The sequence below is a fragment of the Protopterus annectens genome, chromosome 4.part0 (genome assembly GCF_019279795.1).
Source record: "Protopterus annectens isolate FY-2018-M chromosome 4.part0, PAN1.0, whole genome shotgun sequence".
In the NCBI taxonomy this organism is placed as follows: domain Eukaryota; kingdom Metazoa; phylum Chordata; order Ceratodontiformes; family Protopteridae; genus Protopterus; species Protopterus annectens.
Genome location: NC_056733.1, coordinates 1,704,608,875 through 1,704,630,416, shown reverse-complemented (window position 1 = coordinate 1,704,630,416; position 21,542 = coordinate 1,704,608,875). Strand labels below are relative to the sequence as shown.

The following is a 21,542-nucleotide window of genomic DNA, read 5'->3' as shown; positions in this document are numbered from 1 at the left end:
GACATCAATGGGATCCGAGACTAGGCACCTACTCAGTGCCAAACAGTCCTGGACAGGTTTAGCCCTATACATGCTTGTCCAAGGAAAGAGAAGAGCACAATGGGGACAACTAGGCACATCATGCTCAGTAGTATATCCACTTAAATGAAAATCTTTACTGGCATTTGTATCCTGCAATCAGTACAACTGTTAAGAGCTCTCTACTTCACAACCAGATATCTACTCCTAATGAACACTAATAAAGTTAGTGTACAAGAAGCAAAAACCAACAGATAGGAAATTTGTCCTCATAAGGCTACTTCCTTGAACTCTAGAAGTAGGGTAATACAGCAGACTGACAATGAAGCAGTAACCCAAACACTGTTTTGCAAAGTGAAAGTTAAAAAGCAAAAAAGAAAGTCTTTCCAAAAAAATTGCTGTACACAGCAGCTACCCATATCAGATGTACTCTTTCTTTATTTAACTGTACATTCATCTACCCATCACTTGTTGAACCACGTTAGTCCCACTAGGCTAGTCAGGGAACTTACACTACTACAGAAAATTTGCAAGGGCATCAGGAAGCTTCCTGGCATGGAATCTTTTACATCCACATGAGCTACCATCCAATTCAGGCAGTTGGAGCCTCGGTTTAACTTCTCATCAGAAGGGTGACACTCAGGAGTGCAGCACCCCCCTTATTCTGCATTACAGTGTCAGCAATTCATCTTCCTTATGTAGAAATAGAACCTGCAGCCTTGTGCATCAAAGGCAAGTGTGTTTCTAAACACTCCCTGCAGGAACCAGCTCCCTATTGAAACGAGGGCCGACATGTCAAAAAAAAAAAAGAACCTCGAAGATCAAGATGGCTCTTCTCCTTAAAACTTCTTTGTGCAGGGTGAGCAAGCCATCCCTGCCACCCCTCATACATAGCACCAAACTTAAACATACCAGCTTCAAGATCAACATACATTGGGGAAAGGGCAATATTCCAAGAAATGGCATCTTTGATTTAGTAAGTCCGCACTTTTGGCCATTCAGTTGCTGTATTTCTGAACTTGGTCTAGCAGGTCCCAACATTTCAAACAGTTACCGAAAAGCCAGTTCTCCTGTGCCACAGATACATTTGCTTGCAACTCCCCACATTACAAACATCTTTTGCCGATGCAAGAAGCAATGACTTGCATCACAGACATTCTTGCTGCAGTGCCCCGCCACATCACAGATGCTGCTGCAATGGGGACTAATACTCCACATTATAACTATCTGCTAAAGGGAGCAACATCATACATTACAGATGCTCCTGCTATAGGAAGCAGCACCCAGCAAAGATGCCTCTAGTTGGGGAAGCAGCACCCAGCAAAGATGCCTCTAGTTGGGGAAGCAGCACCCTGAATCAGAGAAGTTCCTGCTGGGGAAGGTGAGCAGCATGAATCATAGATATTCCTGTTTTGGGGACAGGCATCACAGATGCCCTTGATACAGGGAATAGTACACTCAGCATTATGGATGTTCCTGCTGTGGGAAGCAGCAACTTGCATCAGAGATGTCCATGCTACGTGCAGTAACACTAATATGAAGACATCCTTGGCATCTGCAGCAGCTCCCAGCACCAAGTCTGTTATGGATGTGGGGAGCAGCAGCCTGAATCACATATGCACATCTGCTGTGGTGAGCAGGACACAAAATGGCACATCTGTTTTCTTCTGTGGGATGCAGCACTCTACATATAGCCAACTACTTATTGTGGAGAACAGCACCCAACATCATATATGACACTAGTGAAAGCAGCTTTATGAGTCACAGACACCCCAGTTGGGACTAGCTATTGCATGCAGATTACTATGTCTGGACCATGTACTTCAGGTCCCATTGCCTGGAGTAGTGCTTTATATTATAAATACCCCATAGAAGGAGCAGCTCCCTACAACACAGTTCTCCCTTCAGTTCCTTCTACAGTAAACAGGCACTCTTGACCATGTGACTTTCTGCTTATATTAATATTATGCACTCAAGATAGGACTGGATTTGGTCCCTGCATTGCAGATACTCCTCGCTTAAACGACCTATCTACACCTCTGACCCAACTAGATAAAGGATGTCTCACACCTCAGCATTACTACCTTCCAAGCTATAATTAACTACTCCTCCTCAAGTACACAAAGTATCAATTTATGACTTACCAGTCTACAGAAATAAAGCACATTTCAGTTCCATCTGCTCTAAGTGACACAAAATGATGCAGGATAGGCATGCCAGAGTGAAATACAAGTCCATAACCCAAGGCTATTTTTTGAACTGTGATCCTATTACTTATCACTACTAGACTATCCACAGCCCTCTATGCCACACTTTTCTATTACAGATACATCTTACTATGGACTGGGTGGATACTCATGCAAAAAGCCAGTTGCCTGGACTACAAACAGAGCCCAGAATCACTTTCACAGTGAAAGTAACAGCTTACACCCCAAACCTGTCTCCTTAGACCTGTACACTAAAGCCTAACAAGCTTATTAAAGGCTCCTACTTGAAATTTGAGATACCTTTTGGTGATTTAAGAAGGCTGACACTAGGTTCGATCTTAGTCCAGTCTATATTTTCCTCTTCAGGCGTGTACTCAACCATCAGTTGATACAACTTCATTGAGATGATGTCATGATTATCTAGAAAAAGCAGAAGTACATGGATCAGTTATACAATGGGTAACTCTACTAATAACAAACCAAACAGCCAGTAACTCAAGTAAATCCAGTAAACTCCACTTAAAGACAGCAAGAATAAAAAAAAAAAAAAGTCACTGGAACCACGAATCCTCTTTACAATACACTTTTATTACCATACAAAATAAAAGCAAGTTCAAAAAAGTACAGTTTTGTACCTACCATAAATGTAGATGTTCGAAGATCCACATTGCTGCAGTCCTTACATATGGGTAGTCCGCTGTCCTCGGTCGGCCCGAATACCAAAGTATTAGGCTGACGTCGGTCATGGGCGCTCAGATCTGACATCAGAGCGTCAGGGTATAAAAGCTCATGACCGACGTCATATCCTCAGTCTTTTCTTGCCCCAGATGTCAGAAGGCCCTAAAAAGAAAGGCCACAGCCCAAAAACAGGATACCTCCCAAAAACATGCCCAACAACAACCATCACCCAAAAGTACAGTTTTGTACCTACCATAAATGTAGATGTTCGAGGATATCCATTGCTGCAGTCCTGACATATGGGTATTCCGCTGTCCACCATCGGCCCGAATACCAAAGGGCTAGAATCTGGCGTCGGTCATGGCGCTCGAGGCTGACATCAGTATGTGCCAGTACAAATGCGCATGACCGACGCCATACCCTCAGTCTTTCTTGCCTCAGACGTCAGAATGCAAAAAACACCACCCAAAACCCAAACCCAAATAAGGGGGTAGGAGGGAGGGAAACTTGGACTGCAGCAATGGATATCCTCGAACATCTACATTTATGGTAGGTACAAAACTGTACTATGTTCTTCGATCTACCATTGCTGCAGTCCTGACATATGGGTAGAATCCCAGAGCAACGGAAAACAGGGAGGATGGCCAACTAAATAGAATTAGGAGCTGCTAACATGCCCTGTAGAATAGCAGTGGCAAACCCAGCCCTAGACCTAGAATAAAGAGGTAAATGATAATGCTCAGTATATGTATGTACAGAACTCCAAGTAGCTGCCTCCAAAATGTCCTTAGCAGCTACCCCTCTCAAAAAAGCAGTAGAGGTGGCCGTAGCCCTAGTAGAGTGAGGCCTGATCCCAGCAGGAACATCTTTCCCATGATGAGAATAACAAAAAGCAATACAATGGCCAATCCACTTGGAGATAGTGTGTTTTGAAACAGCTTTCCCTTGTGAAGTCAAAGCAAAAGAAACAAACAACTGTTGAGATCTTCTGAACTCTGTGGTTCTGCTCAAATAATATCTTAATTGCCTATGCACATCCAAAGAATGCAAAACTTTCACCCCTTTATTTTGGGGGTCAGCAGAAAAAGTAGGCAAATGTATAGATTGGTTCAGTGCCACATATGAAATTACTTTAGGCATAAAAGTAGGATTAGTACGTAAGGAAACTCTGTCCTTGTGAAAAATCAGAAATGGTTCTACTGCCATGAGGGCCTGTAATTCAGAGACCCTTCGAGTAGAAGTAACAGCCAACAAAAAAGCAGTCTTCCAAGACAACAACTTCAACTCAGCTGTAGCTGCAGGTGCAAATGGAGGCAGAGTCAGCTTCTCCAAAACAAAATTAAGATCCCAGGCTGGAGTGGGAGCTCTTCTCGGGGGTCTTATATTCCTTGCCCCTCTAAGAAACTGTTTAACCAATGGACGAGAAAACAAAGGAGGGTCACATTCATAGTGAGCAGAAATAGCTGCAGCATGCACTTTAACAGAAGAGAAAGACAATCCCTTGTCTAACAAAACAGTCAAATATTGCAAAATACAACTCAAGTTAGGCAATTTAACATCAAAGCCGTGAGCTGCACTCCAAAGAAAAAATCTCTTCCATTTATCAGCATAAACTTTCCGAGTAGTAGGACGCCCGGCTTCCAAAAGAACATCCAAAACTTGTTGTGGAAGCTGCAGGCCTACCTTCCTCAAAACTGAATTCTCCAGGCTGTCAGGTAAAGAGATTGCACCCTGAATGATTGTCCTCCTGAGTCAATAAATGAGGAAACTGTGGTAATGGCCAAGGTGTCCCATGAATTAAACTCCTTAAGAGAGGGTACCAATGTTGACGAGGCCAATCTGGTGCTATCAGAATCATGCGAGGCATTTCCCTCCTGACTTTCAACAAAACCTTTGGAAGAAGAGGCAAAGGAGGAAAGGCATACACGTGCAGGTTTCTCCAGCTGAAGGATAGTGCATCTATTTTCCAGGCTTTCGGATGAAATAGCCTTGTGCAAAACTTTGGCAGTTGATAAGTCAGAGGAGAAGCGAACAGATCTATGTCTGGAGTTCCCCAAGCCATGGCTAACTGCAGAAACACCTGATGATCCAACTTCCATTCGCGAGGATCCACAATCTGTCTGCTCAGAACATCTGCTAAAGAATTTTGTGCTCCTGGCAGAAACTGTGCTCGAAGAGTGATGTGCAGTTTTGAAGCAGTTTCCCATACTAGCATTGCTTGTCTGCACAATGGATAAGAATGGGTTCCCCCTTGCTTGTTGATGTACCACATGACTGTTGTGTTGTCTGTTCGAATCAACACCAGTCCTGACTGAAGTAGGCTCTTGAATGCTTCCAAAGCAAATTGAACTGCCAGCATCTCTTTCATGTTGATATGTAAATGAAGTAGCTCTGGGGGCCAAAGGTCTTGAATCCATTTTCCTTGAGATGAGCTCCCCAGGCCGACTCGAGTCTGTCGTTAATATCTGACATGCCTCTGGCTGGGTCACAGAGAGTCCCTTGTTTAGGTGACATTCCTGAGCCCACCACAGAAATTCTTTTTGTATGCAAGGGAGAACCTGAATGACAGTGTCCAAATCGTGGCTGTGTTGAGTCCACACGCTTTTGAGATACCATTGTAACTTCCTCATATGCAGTTTGGCATTGGGAAGCACTAGAATACAAGATGCCATGAACCCTAAGGCTTGAAGGACTGTCCTTGCAGTCAGCCTGGACATTACTGAAAGCTGTTGGAAGTATTGATGAAGATGTCTTTGTTTGTCCAAGGTAAGAAATGCCATCTGGGTTGCTGTATTCAGTCTCACACCCAGAAAACACATCTCTTGTGAGGGTACTAGACTGGACTTTATTTCGTTCACAGAATACCCTAGGCATCTTAAAACTGTCATTACATAGTGAAGATGTTGAAGAAGTTCTTGCTTGCCTTGAGCCAGAAACAAACAGTCGTCCAGATAAGGATAAATTTGAATTCCTTGTAGTCTGAAAAAAGCAATTACTGGAGCCAGGACTTTTGTGAATACCCTGGGCGCAGTAGACAAGCCAAAGGGCAATGCAGAGAACTGATAATGCAAATTCCCATTCCGAAATCTCAGGAACTTCCTGGAACTGGGCCCGATAGGAATGTGAAGATAGGCCTCTGTGAGATCCAGAGTTACCATCCAATGAGCCCTGCCCAGCATAGGCAGCAACTGCTGCAACGTTAACATCTTGAACTTTGGAATTTCCAAAAAGGTGTTTAGAATGGACAAATCCAGAATTGGTCTCCAAGTATTTACTTTTTTTTGGCACTAAGAAAAGACGGGAATAAAACCCTGTGCCTCTTTCAGCAGAAGGTACTTCCTGTATTGCCCTCCACTGAAGCAGAGAAGAAATTTTTTTTTTTTTTTTGCCTGTGCTTCCAGTCTTTGCTGATGAGGCACATCTGGCATACCTTTGAAAGGAGGGAAAGTGTGGAAATAAAATTTGTAGCCTCGATTTACAATGTCCAATACCCATTGTCCTGGGTAACCAAATGCCAATACTTTGCAAAAAGTCCCAGTTTTCCTCCTAGAGGAGCTGCCAGCATGGCAGAGTCCGACAGCTGAAGACGCAGGTCATTGAGTTTGTTTCGAAAGGACTGACCCCTGCCCTCCCCAGCAGAAGGGTAAAAGAACCCAAAGTCCTAGGAGTAGCAGGGCCCTGAGAGGAAGCTCTACCCTACCTCGCCTAGACCTGCCCCTAGACTGATAATCTGAAGAGGAAAAGACCACCCTTTAGTAGGTCAATTCCTACTGAACTTAGGGGCTGAACCTGTAAACAATCCTTAACTGTCTGCATAGACTTAGCGTTTTCCTCCATTATTTCAAAACTGATTCAACCGGAGGTCCAAAAGAACATCAGACTGCAAAGGAGCATCCATAATCCGAGCCTTAACATGCTCTGACAACGTCTGAACTTTTAACCAGGCATGCCTGCGAAGAACTAAACTAGTAGCAGCCACCCTGGAAGAAGCCTGTAAAGCATCAAAACCACATTGCAAAGAATGCTTACCAACTTGGTCTGAAACATGCACTAAATCCTGAAGCTCTTTACATTCAATACCTTCAGATAAAGCATCAACTTTACATTTCAATTGGCCCAGCAAATAATTTTGACAATGTAAAGCACTCATAGCTAAAGTGGAAGAGGTATACAACTTCTTACCCCACCTATCCAGAGCTCTAGCATCCATGTCCAAAGGAACTGGATTCTTAACCACAGCAGCCCTGACACCCTTGGGGCCTTGAGTAATGGTGTCTGGGTCAGCCCTAGGACTCTTGTATAAATACTAGTGAGCTTCCGGTACCCTGCAGTATCTATCTGGTTTAGCAGGGGCAGGAGGCAAAGAGTCAGGGTTAAGAGAAGCCTCAGAAAATACATCCTGAACAACATCCAATACAGGGGGAATAGCCAAAGGCCTATGCTGAGGCAAAAACAAGAATTCTCTAAGCCTTTTACGAGAATCAGAATAATCCTGGCCTCCCCATTTAAAATGCTCCCTCATGGAATGCAAGGTTTCAGAAAAAGAAAAATCTTCAGGAGGGGCCAGAGGGAGGAGAATCCTCAGCCGCTGAATCAGAGTAGGGAGGGAAATCCTGGAGCTCTTCCACAGAAGAATCAGGGTCATTGGAAGACTGATCCAGACCCTCTATCCCTGGCTCAACCCTGGGCCTTTTCTCAGGGGGAGGCATAGAACCCCTAATGAAAGTAATCAAATCCTCCGCCACCTTTAACATGTGCTTTCTAGGAGCTGGACCCTGTGGACAGACACCAGCAGGGGCAGAATTAGATTTAGAAAGGCTTTTACTATGAGAAGGGGGAGGCCTAGAAACTCTGTGAGGGGAGGGAACCACCGACACATGAGAAGCCCCTTCAGCCTGGCCTACAACAGGAGAAGCCACTTCCTGAAGTAGCAAAGGCTCCCCTTGAGACTCCGCTAAACTGTCAGAAGGAGCCGTTGAAGTAGTCGGTGGCTCTACCGAACTGGCGGCCAATGGACTCATCTTGTTTGGACCGCAGGATTACTCCTTGCGTGTTTTAGCGAACTGGGCGGAGAATCCGGCGGCATGTTATAATTGCACCGTTTACCAAACACTAGCCTAGCACAGTCCAAGCGGCGTGTAATAGTGCGCTCATCAAAGGCAGCACAAGCGACACCCAACAACGCCGTGCTCAGGCCCAAACAAGGAATACAGAGTAAATGGTAATCCCTATGAGGAATCTGTCTCCCACAAGAAATACAGTTATTAACTTTTTCTGACAGCCGGTAATACTGAGGCAAGAAAAAGACAAAAGTGTCCCCAACGGGGTACTTAGCCCAGCTTGGTCTCCGGTCTGAAACTCGAAAACCGACAATTCCAGAAAGCCGAACGGCACTTGCAAACACTGCTTCTGCTTAGGACCACGCGGCAAGAAAGACTGAGGGTATGGCGTCGATCATGCGCATTTGTACTGGCACATACTGATGTCAGCCTCGAGCGCCATGACCGACGCCAGATTCTAGCCCTTTGGTATTCGGGCCGATGGTGGACAGCGGAATACCCATATGTCAGGACTGCAGCAATGGTAGACGAAGAACATCCATATAACCATGCCAAACTACAGAGGGGAAGGTGGGAGGGTAAATTGGACTGCAGCAATGTGGATCTTCGAACATCTACATTTATGGTAGGTACAAAACTGCACTATGTTCTTCATCTCACATTGCTGCAGTCCTTACATATGGGTAGAATCCCAAAGCAGAGGTAAAGGGAGGATGGCAAAATCATAAAGCATTAGGGGCTGCTAAAATGCCCTGTAATATTGCAGTGGCAAATCCAGCCCTAGACTTAGAATAAAGAGGAAGGTGGTAATGCTTGGAAAAAGTATGTACTGAACTCCAAGTGGCTGCTTCCAAAATATCTTTTGTAGCTACCCCCCTTAGAAAGGCAGTAGAAGTGGCAGTAGCTCTAGTGGAATGAGGTCTGATTCCAGCCGGAATCTCCTTACCATGATGGGAATAACAGAAAGAAATACAAAACCCAATCCATTCAGAAATAGTTTGTTTTGAAACAGGTTTTCCCTGAGAACCCAAAGCAAAAGAAACAAACAACTGCTGAGACTGCCTGAACCCCTTGGTTCTGCTCAAATAATAACGTAACTGCCTGTGAATATCCAAAGTATGCAAAATCTTCTCCCCTTTATTTTGGGGGTTTGCATAAAAAGTAGGCAAATGAATAGTTTGGTTCAAGGCCACACTAGAAACCCACTTTAGGCATAAAGGAAGGATTAGTACGCAAAGATACCCTATCCTTATGAAAAATCAGGAAAGGTTCCACTGCCATAAGGGCCTGTAATTCAGAAACCCTTCTTGCAGAGGTAATGGCCAACAAAAAAGCAGTCTTCCATGATAAATACTTTAACTCGGCAGTAGCTGCAGGCTCAAAAGGTTGTAGAGTAAGCTTTTCCAACACAAAATTGAGATCCCAAGCAGGAGTAGGAGCTCTCATGGGGGTCTTATGTTCTTTGCCCCTCTAAGAAATTGCTTAAACAAAGGATGGGAAAATAAAGGAGGGTCACAGTCATAGTGAGCAGAAATGGCTGCAGCATGAACCTTTATCGAGGAGAAAGACAAACCCTTGTCCAATAACTCAGTAAGATATTGAAGAGAAACACTTAAATCAGGCTTGGAAACATCAAAGTCCTTCGCTTTGCTCCAAAGAAAAAATCTCCTCCATTTATCCGCGTAAACTTTCCTTGTACTAGGCCTTCTGGCCTCCAAAATAACATTCAAAACTTGTTGTGGAAGCTGAGACCCTCCAGGGTCTAAAAGAATATGCCAGGCGGTGAGATGCAGAGACTGAATCTTGACATTGAGGAAGTGATTGCCCTCCTGAGACAAAAGATGCGGAATCAAAGGAAGAGGCCATGGAGGCTCCGTACCAAACTCCTCAGTAGTGGGTACCAGTGCTGTCGAGGCCAATCCGAGCTATCAGAATCATGGATGGCTTGTCTATTCTGGCCTTCAGGAGTACCTTGGGAATGAGAGGCAGAGGTGGAAAGGCATAGACATGAAGATTGCTCCAACTGAATGATAGAGCATCCACCTTCCAAGCTCTGGGATGAAACATTTTGTGCAAAACTTTGGCAACTGGTAATTTAGTGGAGAAGCGAACAGATCTATGTCTGGAGTCCCCATAACACTGTCAACTTTTGAAACACATGAGGATCCAGTTTCCACTCGTGAGGATCCACAATTTGTCTGCTCAACACATCCGCTAAGGAGTTCTGTGCTCCTGGTAGAAACCTTGTCTGAAGATTGAGGTGTAAACTGAGAGCAGTCTCCCACAAAATCATCGCTTGCCTGCAAAGAGGGTACGAATGGGTTCCCCCTTGCTTGTTGATGTACCACATGACAGTAGTGTTGTCTGTTTGAATCAACACCTGTCCTGGGTGAAGTAAATCCTTGAAAGCCATCAATGCAAATTGGACTGCTAACATCTCCTTCAAGTTGATATGCAAATGTTGAAGTCTGACAGGCCACGTGTCTTGCACCCATTTTCCATTGAGGTGTGCTTCCCAAGCCATGTCCGAGGCATCTGTCGTTAGAATCTGACTCGCCTCTGGTCGGGTCACAGAGAGTCCCTTGTTTAGGTGACATTCCTGAGCCCACCACAAAAATTCTTTCTGAATGCAAGGAATTATCTGAATGACAGTGTCTAGATCTTGGCAGTGTTGTGTCCATACATTTTTGAGATACCATTGAAGCTTCCTCATATGCAGTTTGGCATCCGGAATTAACTGAGGCAAGAAAAAACAAAAATATTCCCCAACGGGGTACTTAGCCCAACTTGGTTTCGGTCTGAAACTCAGAATACGAAAATTTCAGAGCATGACGGCACTTACGCTGCTTCTGCATCGGACCATGCGGCAAAAGACTGAGGATATGACGTCGGTCATGCGCTTTTATACCCTGACGCTCTGATGTCAGATCTGAGCGCCCATGACCGACGTCAGCCTAATACTTTGGTATTCGGGCCGACCGAGGACAGCGGACTACCCATATGTAAGGACTGCAGCAATGTGAGATGAAGAACATCTTTTACCTACTCAGGCTTCTTCAAGTAAAATGAGTGAACAAACTCACTTGCGGTTCATTGTTCCAGTGACTTTTTATCATTCTATCTCTACTAATACAGTGGTGAGGTCACAACAATATGCAAAAGAACACTGGATTTACAAAGACACTTCACTCATCTAACAGCAGCATCAATTTTAGCCAAAAAAAAAAGGTTATGTACTCACCATGATGTGGAAATTGAAAAAGGGTAATTGTGAGGTGATGTTCAGGGAAGAGTTAAGACAGGCACTGGATGGCAGTGAAGAGTTACCCAATAGCTGGGTAACTACAGCAGAGCTAGTAAGAGAGATGGCTAGAAAGGTGCTTGGTGCGACATCTGAAAAGAGGAAGGAGGACAAGGAGACCTGGTGGTGGAATGAAGAAGTACAGGAGAGTATACAGAGAAAGAGGTTGACGAAGAAGAAGTGGGATTGTCAAAGAGATGAAGAAAGTTGACAAGACTATAAGGAGATGAGGTGCATGGCAAAGAGAGAGGTGGCTAAGGATAAGGCGTATGAAGAGTTGTATAAAAGGTTGGACGCTAAGGAGGGAGAAAAGGACCTGTACCGATTGGCTAGACAGAGGGACCGAGCTAGTAAAGATGTGCAGCAGGTAAGGGTGATAAAGGATAATGAGGGAAACGTACTCACAGGTGAGGAGAGTGTGTTGAGCAGATGGAAAGAGGACTTTGGATGGGTTGATGAATGAAGAGAATGAGAGGGAGAGAAGGTTGGATGATGTGCGGATAGTGAATCATGAAGTGCAGCGGATTAGCAAGGAGGAAGTAAGGAGAGCTATGAAGAGGATGAAGAAAGCACAGTTGTGTACACTTACCATAAATGTAGATGTTAGAGTGTATTCACTGTTGCAGTCATTACATTTGGGTACTCCTGCTGGCAGGTTGCCCTCAGTCGGCCTGAATTCCAAAGTCTTGGGTCCTGCGTTGGCTGCTGTCACCCTTTCCCTGACGTCAGGTCGTCAGGGGTATAAAAGAAGCAGCAGACACCATTTTCTTCAGTTTTTCTTGCCCCTGATGTCAGGTGCCCCCTTAAAAGGGTAGCCAAAATTTATATATATATATATATATAAAAATACATGCACCAATATAAACTTTACCTTCATCTACAAGCAAATACACCACATAAGTTATATAAATCAGAGAAGGAAAGATAAGCTCCAGCAGAAAAAAGGGGGATGGCGGGTGGGTAACCTGGACTGCAACAGTGAACACACTCGAACATCTACATTTATGGTAAGTGTACACAGCTGTACTATGTTCTTTGCGTTTCACTGTTGCAGTCATTACATTTGGGTAGAGTCCCAAAGCTATGGTTGGGAGGCTGGAGCTAAACAGCATTAGGAGCGGCTATGAGGCCCTGCAGAACTGCAGTGGCAAAGCCTGCCCTGGATTTAGAGTACAGTGGCAGATGATAGTGCTTTGTAAAGGTGTGCACTGAACTCCAAGTAGCAGCCTCTAAAATGTCTTTGGTTGGTACTCCCCTGAGAAAGGCTGCTGAAGTTGCTGCAGCTCTGGCTGAATGTGGCCTAATGCCCTTAGGCACTGGCTTGCCATGTTGAAAATAGCAGAAACGAATGCAGTGGCCTATCCACTTTGAAATAGTTTGCTTTGAGATAGCCTTTCCTTGTGATCCTGCAGCATATGCCACTAGTAATTGCTCTGTCTTTCTAAAAACTTTGGTTCTGTCCAAGTAGAATCTAAGCTGTCTGTGTACGTCCAAGGAATGCAGAACTCTCTCCCCCTTGTTCTGTGGATTTGGATAAAAAGTTGGCAGATGAATAGTTTGGTTAAGAGCCACACTGGACACCACTTTAGGCATAAATGTCGGGTTTGTGGGGTAATTCTTGATCGGAAGATGAATCAGAAGAAATAGAAACCTGATCTGAAGATTCATAGTCAGTCTCTTGCCTAGGCCTCTTATCGGGGGGGGGGGGACCCCTGATCAAGGTAATCAAGTCTTCGGCCATTTTGAGCATCTGTTTTTTGTGCATAGAGGCCTGCCATGTGGCTCTTGTTTCTTTGCTTTAGTCTTTGCCTTTGAAGCTGAAGTCGGTTTAATGTAAAGATGTTTAGGTCTGAATACACCCTCAGAAGTTGATGCCTGCTCAGCAGCTCTGGACCCATCTGAGAGAACAGTATTCGAGCCTCCAATACCTTGAGTTTCCAGCGGCATGGCCGACTCCACGTGGGAGTCGGTAGCGGCCTGTGACTCTAAAGTAGCTGGTGTCAGGGGCTGCGAATGTGCTTCACTGAGAACCGGCGACTGGCTTAGGAGAAGCTTCATCATCGGTTTTGGGCCTCAGTTTATCTCTCGCCTTTTCTTTGCGTTTTTTGTGAACTCTGGTAGTCGGATGGCTATCTGACGACATTTCTGGATAATTAAACCGGCGTCCAAAATAGTTTAAAGCAAAATCATACCGACGCTTAATAGTGCATTGGTTAAATCTAGCACAAAACCGACAACCAATAACGTTGTGATCAGGGCCTAGGCAAGGAATACAGTAAGAATGAAAGTCCTTATGAGGTATTTGCTTTCCACAAGAAATACAATTTACTTTTTCTGACATCGGTCTGGAGCAAGAAAAAAGTTTCTCCAGCAGGGTTCTTAGCTTTATTGAAGACTTCGTATCTGAAATTCGAACACGAAAATCTCAGGAGTCGGCCGACCGGCACTTGTGAATTGCTTCTGCTTTGGGCACCGCGCAGCAAGAAAGACTGAAGAAAATGGTGTCGGTTACTTCTTTTATACCCCCGACGACGTGACGTCAGGGAAGGGGCGACAGCAGCCGACGCAGGACCCAAGACTTTGGAATTCAGGCCAACTGAGGGCAACCTGCCAGCAGGATTACCCAAATGTAATGACTGCAACAGTGAAATAAGAAGAACATCAGAAAGGCTGTTGGCCCAGATGACATACCTGTGGAAGCATGGAGGTGTTTAGGTGAAATGGCAGTGGAGTTTTTAACTAGACTGTTTAATGAAATCTTGGAAAGTGAGGGGATGCCTGAGGAATGGAGAAAGTGTTTTGGTACTGATTTTTAAGAATAAGGATGATGTGCAGAGCTGTAGTAACTACAGAGGGATTAAACTGATCAGTCACAGCATGAAGTTATGGGAAAGAGTAGTGGAAGCTAGGTTAAGAAGGGAGGTGATGATTAGTGATAAGCAGTATGGTTTCATGCCAGGAAAGAGCACTACAGATGCGATGTATGCTCTGAGAGTGTTGATGGAGAAGTACAGAGAAGGTCAGGAGGAGTTGCATTGTGTCTTTGTGGATTTAGAGAAAGCATACGACAGGGTGCCTAGAGAGGAGTTGTGGTATTGTATGAGGAAGTTGGGAGAGTCAAAGAAGTATGTAAGAGTGGTACAGGATATGCACGAGGGTAGTGCGACAGCGGTGAGGTCTGTGGTGGGAGTGACGGATGCGTTTAAGGTGGAGGGAGGATTACATCAAGGATCAGCTCTGAGCCCTTTCTTATTTGCAATGGTGATGGACAGGTTGATAGACGAGATCAGACAGGAGTCCCCGTGGACTATGATGTTTGCAGATGACATTGTGATCTGTAGTGAGAGTAGGGAACAGGTGGAGGAGACCCTGGAGAAGTGGAGATATGCTTTAGAGAGAAAAGGAATGAAGGTCAGTAGGACTAAGACATAATATATGTGTGTGAATGAGAGGGAGGATAGATGAATGGTGAGGATGCATGGAGTAGAGGTGGCAAAGGTGGATGAGTTTAAGTACTTGGGATCAACAGTTCAGAGTAATGGTGAGTGTGGAACAGAGGTGAAGAAGAGAGTACAGGCAGGATGGAGTGGGTGGAGAAGAGTGTCAGGAGTGATTTGTGACAGATGAGTATCAGTAAGAGTGAAAGGGAAGGTCTACAAGAGGGTAGTGAGACCAGCTATGTTACATGGGTTGGAGACAGTGGCACTGACAAAAAGGCAGGAGTCAGAGTTTGATGTGGCAGAGTTGAAGATGTTAAGATTTGCACTGGGTGTGACGAGGATGGACAGGATTAGGAATAAGTATATTAGAGGGTCAGCCCAGGTTGGAAGGTTTGGAGACAAAGCCAGAGAGGCAAGATTACGTTGGTTTGGACATGTGCTGAGGAGGGATGCAGAGTATATTGGGAAAAAGATGCTAAGGATGAAGCTGCCAGGTAACAGGAAAAGAGGGAGGCCTAAGATAAGGTTTATGGATGTGGTGAGAGAGGACATGCAGGTGGTTGGGTGTGACAGAGCAGGATGCAGAGGACAGGAAAAAATGGAAACAGTTGATCTGCTGTGGTGACCCCTAACGGGAGCAGCCAAAAGAAGAAGAAGATGTACTCACCATAACACGCCATCTGAGTTGTTGCTTTTCATTTGACTTCAACTTGTGGGAATAAGGACCCAGTACGGATCTAACTCGGCTGCATTTTCCAACATCGGATCAGAGCTCCTAGCTCCTCCCCTACCCATAATTCCCCGGTCTCCCTCCTCCCCTCAGATCGAGTTTGATGCTGACAGTAGCATCCTGACCTAACCAAGAGTCTAACACCTTGGGAGTAGTACCCTGAAGGCACCATAAGAAAGACAGAGGCTTGCCAAAGGAAGGGCTATGTCTCTTCCATCCGTTCTATAACACAACCCGCATAAGGCAGGGGGAAGGAGGGATGGACGGCTGAAGACAAATGAAAAGCAGCAACTCAGATGTAACGTTATGGTGAGTGCATAACGTTTATCTGACGTTGTTGTTTTCATTTGATCTTCAACCTGTGGGACAGAGTCCCCAGCTACCAAAAAGACCCTGGGAGGTCCTCATGGAAGGATATTCCACAGCAAAGTGGATCCAGAGGATGCCCTGCCTCTGGACAGGAGATCCAACTTGCAGTGTGAAATGAACGTGTGCGAAGATGCCCAAGTAGCTGCAGAGCAAATGTCACACAAAGAAACCCTAGACCAAAAGGCCGCCGAAGTAGCCACGGACCTGGTAGAATGCGCCTTGTCCTGACTTGGTGGAGATAATTCTTTGGCTGTATATGCCACAACCATGCATTGAGAGATCCAACGAACAATAGCACCTTTGACACAAGTTTCCCTATGAAAGGCTTAGAAAAGGAAAAAAAAAACATTGATCAGCTTATAAAAGGATTTTGTTCTATGCAAACAAAAATGCAATTGTCTATGAACATCAAGCAAATGCAATTTATAATCTCCCTTGTTCTGGAAGTTCGGAAAGATAACAGGGAGTCACCTGATTAATGTTAGGTTCCGAAGCCACTTTCGAAAGAAAGAAAGGGTTCGTGCACAAGGACGCCCTGTCTTTATGAAACACCATATAAGGGTGCTTGACAGATAAGGCCTGAATCTCTGCCACTCTTTTAGCTGAAATAATAGGAACCAGAAAAGCTGTCTTTCAAGACAGAAATTGCAAATTCACTGTAGCTGCTGGTTCAAAGGGGGAAGAAACCAAGCTTTGTAGAGCTAGAGTAAGATTCCAAGGTGGCGCAGGGTCCTTGACTGGAGGCCAAAGTAAAAAGGTGCTTTTCAAAAAAGCTTTACAAAGCTTGGAAGAAGTTAGGGAAGCTGAACTGTCTCAGATATGAAAAACTGGAGATAGCTGCCAACTGAACCTTAACCTTAGAAAAGCTGGCACCCTGATGAAAAATATCTGCCAGAAACTCCAAGATGGCAGGGACTGGAGCACTGAAAGGGTCCAAATCATGTTGAGACACCCATACCGAAATATTTTTCCACTTACTGTAATAAACCTTCCTAGTGGACGATTTGTGAGCTGCTACCAAAAACTTCTTACCCGGAGAAGACAGCCCGGGAGTCCTAGCTATCAATGGAACTGTAGCAGTCAAGCTGTAAGCTTCAGACTGACTGGATCTAGGTGTGGGATCCCTTAGGGATGTGAGATCAGATCTGGAACTGGATCTAATGCCCACAGACACACTACATGAGACCACAGAGAGGGGAACCATACCTGGTGAGGTCAGAAGGGGGCAATGAGGATCACTAAGCTCCCCAACCATCAAGCTTTCTGTATGAATATCAGGATCAGAGGAAGTAGAGGATAAGCATGAACCAGAGAGTCTCTGGGGGACTCCCCCAGAGGGGGGTTCAGAGTGACATACTCGCTGCACTTTGCATTGGAAGGAGAGGCGAAGAGATGGCAGCAAGGCTGACCCCACTTTAGAAAAATCTGTTCCGCTACTGAAGGATTCAGAGACCACTCAAAGCATCAGAAGAGATCTGCTGAGCCTGTCCGACAGAATGCTGGACCTCCCCTGAATGTGCGTTGCCACCAGAAAACGGCCAGTGCAGACTGCCCACTCCCACAATATTATGGCTTCATGACAAAGGGGATAAGACCTGGTTTCCCCCCTGTTTGTTGATGTACTAGATTACAGACATGTCTGTCTGGATAGCAATCGTCCCTAGGGGAAGATGGGCATGACGAGCTTGCAACGCCAACAGCCCCAACCTTGTCTCCAGGGAAGACCACATGCCTTGGACTGTCCTTCTCATGCAATGCCCCCCCCCACCTGTGTAAGGGGGCATCTGTGGTCATAGAGGTGGGAAGGATAAACCCTCATATGCAAACGAGCCATGGGGATAAGGGTGATCGTGGCCAACATGGACCCCAACACATGAAGAACTGACTCCGCAGGGGATATTAGGTCTGAACAATGTACAACATATGATGTCTGAGGGACTGAAGTCTGTCTGGAGTTAGAAAAATCTTGCTCTGAATGGTGTCTAACCGAGCCCCAATAAACTCTAGAACTTGAACCGGATCCAATAGGGACTTGTTGAGACTTATGGTTATGCCCAACTGGTGGGTGGTCTGGAGAAGGAGATCCCTGGCTTGGCAGAGGTGATGCCTGAAGGGAGCGGAAAGGGGCCAATCTTCTAGATAGGGGAAAGACCTGGTACCCCTGCAGCCGCAGGTGAGCAGCCACCACTGCCATCATTTTGAACACCTTAGGGGAGGTGGTGAGACCAAAGGGTAGAGCTTTGAAATGGTAATGATTGGCCCCCAGCCGGAAATGAAGGAACCTCCGAGAGAGCCTGTCCATTTTGATGTGGTAGTATGCATCCTGGAGGTCCGAGCACATCCAGTCATTTTTCTGCAAGAAAGGCAGAATAGATTGGAGAGTGACCATCCAGAATTTTGTCTTGGCAACTGACAGGTTTAGAGTTGAAAGATCCAGGATGGGTCTCAAGTCCCCCATCGTCTTTGGCACTAAAAAGAACCTGGAACAGATGCCTGATGTGGACTGGTCTGGGGGGGGGGGGAACAGGGTGGATGACTCATTTTTTGAGCAGCGTGGAAATTTCCACTATTGCTTCCTCCCGTTGTGCGGGTGGAATGTCCGGGAGGTGTTTGGGCAGGACTGACATTTGAATGAATGGGATTGAGTAGCCTTCAGATATGATTTGCAACACCCAATGATCATCTGTAATTGACTCCCAGGCTGCTGGGTGCAGCGAGAGACATCCTCCGACTGCCTCCAGAGACAAACAGTTGGGCAAACCTTCAGGGCTGCTGAACGGGTCTGTCCTCTGCCATGAGGACGGCGTCTGTCATATCTCCCTCTGCCACTGAGGGAGGGTGAGTCCTGAGCATTTTGGGAATAGCCCTGAGATTTCTGGAACCACATCTTCTTCACCTCTCCACTGATGCCGGGAATAGGATCGTTGAGGGGTTGAAAAGCAGATCCCAATGACAGACGAGGTCTTCCTGTCTTTCTCACTATGGACTAACGTGTCTTGTACCATTTTTCCAAAAAGTGTGGAACCATCATACAGGGCATTTGTAAAAGATGCCTTGAAGGGCTCCAAAAATGCACAAAGCCAGAGCCAGGCATGACGCTTGATGGCAACGCCTGTACTGGCCACCCTAGAGGCGCCTTCAGTAGCATGTGACAGGCGTCTCATACAAGTGTTGTAAATGAAGGTGAGGGCACCTTCATCTCCAATGTAGACATGGACCATGGGGCAGACTCAGCGATCAGGTCCTGCTGAAGTCTATTGCAAACGTGGCTGAGGAGTAAACCCACTTCCCGAAACAGTCCATGGGCCGAGACTCTCAGTCCTGTGGATGGACCGTAGAGGTTTCCTGAGCGAGCTCTTTCTTGGTAGCTGCCGCCACCACCATTGGCATCAACTGAGGATCCCTTAAGATTACTGTTGCTTGTCTGACGGCGCACTCAAAATCCTATCAGGACGCTTGGGGATGGACTCCACCATGTCGGGTTCCTTCCATGCCAGAGATGTAATCAAACCTTCAAGTGGATCCACCTGAGGAAACACCCAGGGGGAAGAGGGTCCTGTGCCAAACGCCTCCAAGAACACTGACTCATCTGTGTTGGGTTTTTGGACAGACCACCCCCCAACATTGGCATAGGATTTCCATGATGTCTCCATAGGAGACATCATCCAGGGTGACTGAGGGGAACCCCCTCTTCCTCTAAGTCGGTGTCTTCTGTGAGGGACTCGGGTGGGGAGTCAGACTGCCTCCTTTTACACATACGTTTCAGAGGGAGCTTCATAGGGGAGGTCACTGGTGTGGACTTGGAAACTTCTGGCTGTTCCTGTGGGAGAACTCCCAGGGGGGAGGCAACAGGCTGTCCCTGAGGGGACAGGACGGCGGAATCCGGACCAGAAAGAGAGGGAGCCAAGACAGACTCAGAGGACGATAGCGTCAATGGTCTCGAGAGAACAGAGAGAACCCTCTCCACCATGTCGAAAGCAGAACGAATTCCGGAAGCCAGGGTCCATAACTCTGAATCAATGGGGGAGCTGGACCCAAGCCTCCAGGCACTGAGCCTTCGAGTGGAAGGGCTGACTCCAAAAACCTCGAAGCCGACACCACCCATTTGGATCTGGCACTAAGGCTACAGCTCCGTGCTAGTTGGAGCTGAACCACACAGGGCAACGGTTGGCATCAAGGTGCCTGGTACCATCAGCACCGACCCCTCGACACTGAAGGGCCTCGGACCCAAGGACACCGAAACCAGAAGTTGGATCGGAGAAGGAGCAGTTGGCATAAAGGCAAGATTGCATGCTCCCAGCCCCGGAGGGGGAGGGAGCAGGCAAGTCTCCCATCTGAATCTGGGTCCAGATGAATTTCTGCATCATCCTGTCACCCTCGGCTTCAGAAAGGCTGCCAGTGGACCGGGCAGAGGAAGCCATGGAGATGGGCCTGGATGTGGGCTGGGGACAGGCAGATAAATGGGATCAGCTCCAGAGAAAAATCGGCCAAATGGAGCCTCGGCTGGGAGCCGGGCAAGACTTAGCCGGAGGTTTGGCCGAGAAAGCATGGGCTGAAGACTGCTTCCTGGGTTTATCCTGGTCTTTTTGTTTGTGCTTCTCCCCGTCCCCGGCCCTCTTGGCGGGAGGCCAGGGAGGAGGAAGCAGAAATGGAAGCAGCGGCTCTGAGGAAGGTGGAGAAAAGAGGTCCTTTAGGATCAACTTGTCCTCCTGTCGATCAATGCGAGAGAGATGAATCCGGCGCAGATCGGAAAAGGAGGTATCTAGGTGTGGGACCCCTAGACAAACCACACACAGTGTGTGGCCATCAGAAGGGGGATGCTTATGGCCACACACTGTGCATTTCTGAAACCCTGGCTTGGGGGGGGTCTCTGCCATGGTGTCGGATGCAGCACACACACACACACACACACACACTAGTATAATAAAGAAGGGAGGAAAGGATAAAAAGAGAGGCTTTTTTGTTTTGTGGATTAATGGACCGATGCCTGAGCGCAGGGGGGTAGGGGTGAAATTAGAAATAAAAAGGGTCTAAAAAAGCCAAAGAGAAGTTAAGAGGAACAGAGACATTTTCTTAATTCACTTACTAGGAACCTGGAGCAACAGACCATGATGTTAGCTAGACACATGGCAAATGAGATCTGAGGGGAGGAGGGAGACAGGGGCATTATGGGTAGGGGAGGAGCATGGAGCTCAGATCTGATGCTGGAATATGCGGCCAAGTTGGATCCATACCGGATCCGTATTCCCACAGGTTGAAGATCAAATAAAAGCAATAACTTCAGATCTGCTTTTTAAAAGGTCATCTTACCGTACTTAAAGCAGCAAGTTTTTTTTTTTAAAGAAGAATCACCTTAAACCATAGAAAAGTTAAAACTAATGCCTGTTTGGACAAGCAAAAAAATAACTGTACAACTGGAAAGGGACTAGGACATTTAAAGGATTACTCTGCAAACTGAAAAGTAAGACCTGAAATGTCTCCTTATGAAAGGACCTAATACATACCTACTAAGAATCTGACAGGAAGTAGGAAGCACAAGTATAAACACACAAGCTCAGCTGATTACCCTGATAGAGACACAAAGGGTGACACACTAGTACTACAGATTTTTTTCTGCAGATAAATGAGAGTTTAGCAAATCAAAAAGTGCAGAAAATCATAATGAACATGCTGGTTATTCTCAAAGTGCTCTTATCTACCAAAACAGCAGCTAGACACAGACAAGACACAACTTTAACA

General features: G+C 46.1%; 1 protein-coding gene across 1 annotated transcript in view; it reads right to left on the bottom strand.

Annotated features, from left to right (window-relative positions):
* Positions 1-21,542, bottom strand: part of LMAN2 (lectin, mannose binding 2) — a 586,231-nt gene that overhangs the window by 161,238 nt on the left and 403,451 nt on the right. The window contains exon 7 of the mRNA XM_044069435.1: positions 2,526-2,645. Within this exon, the coding sequence (XP_043925370.1) occupies positions 2,526-2,645 (120 nt within the window). The remainder of the gene's footprint in view (positions 1-2,525; positions 2,646-21,542) is intronic.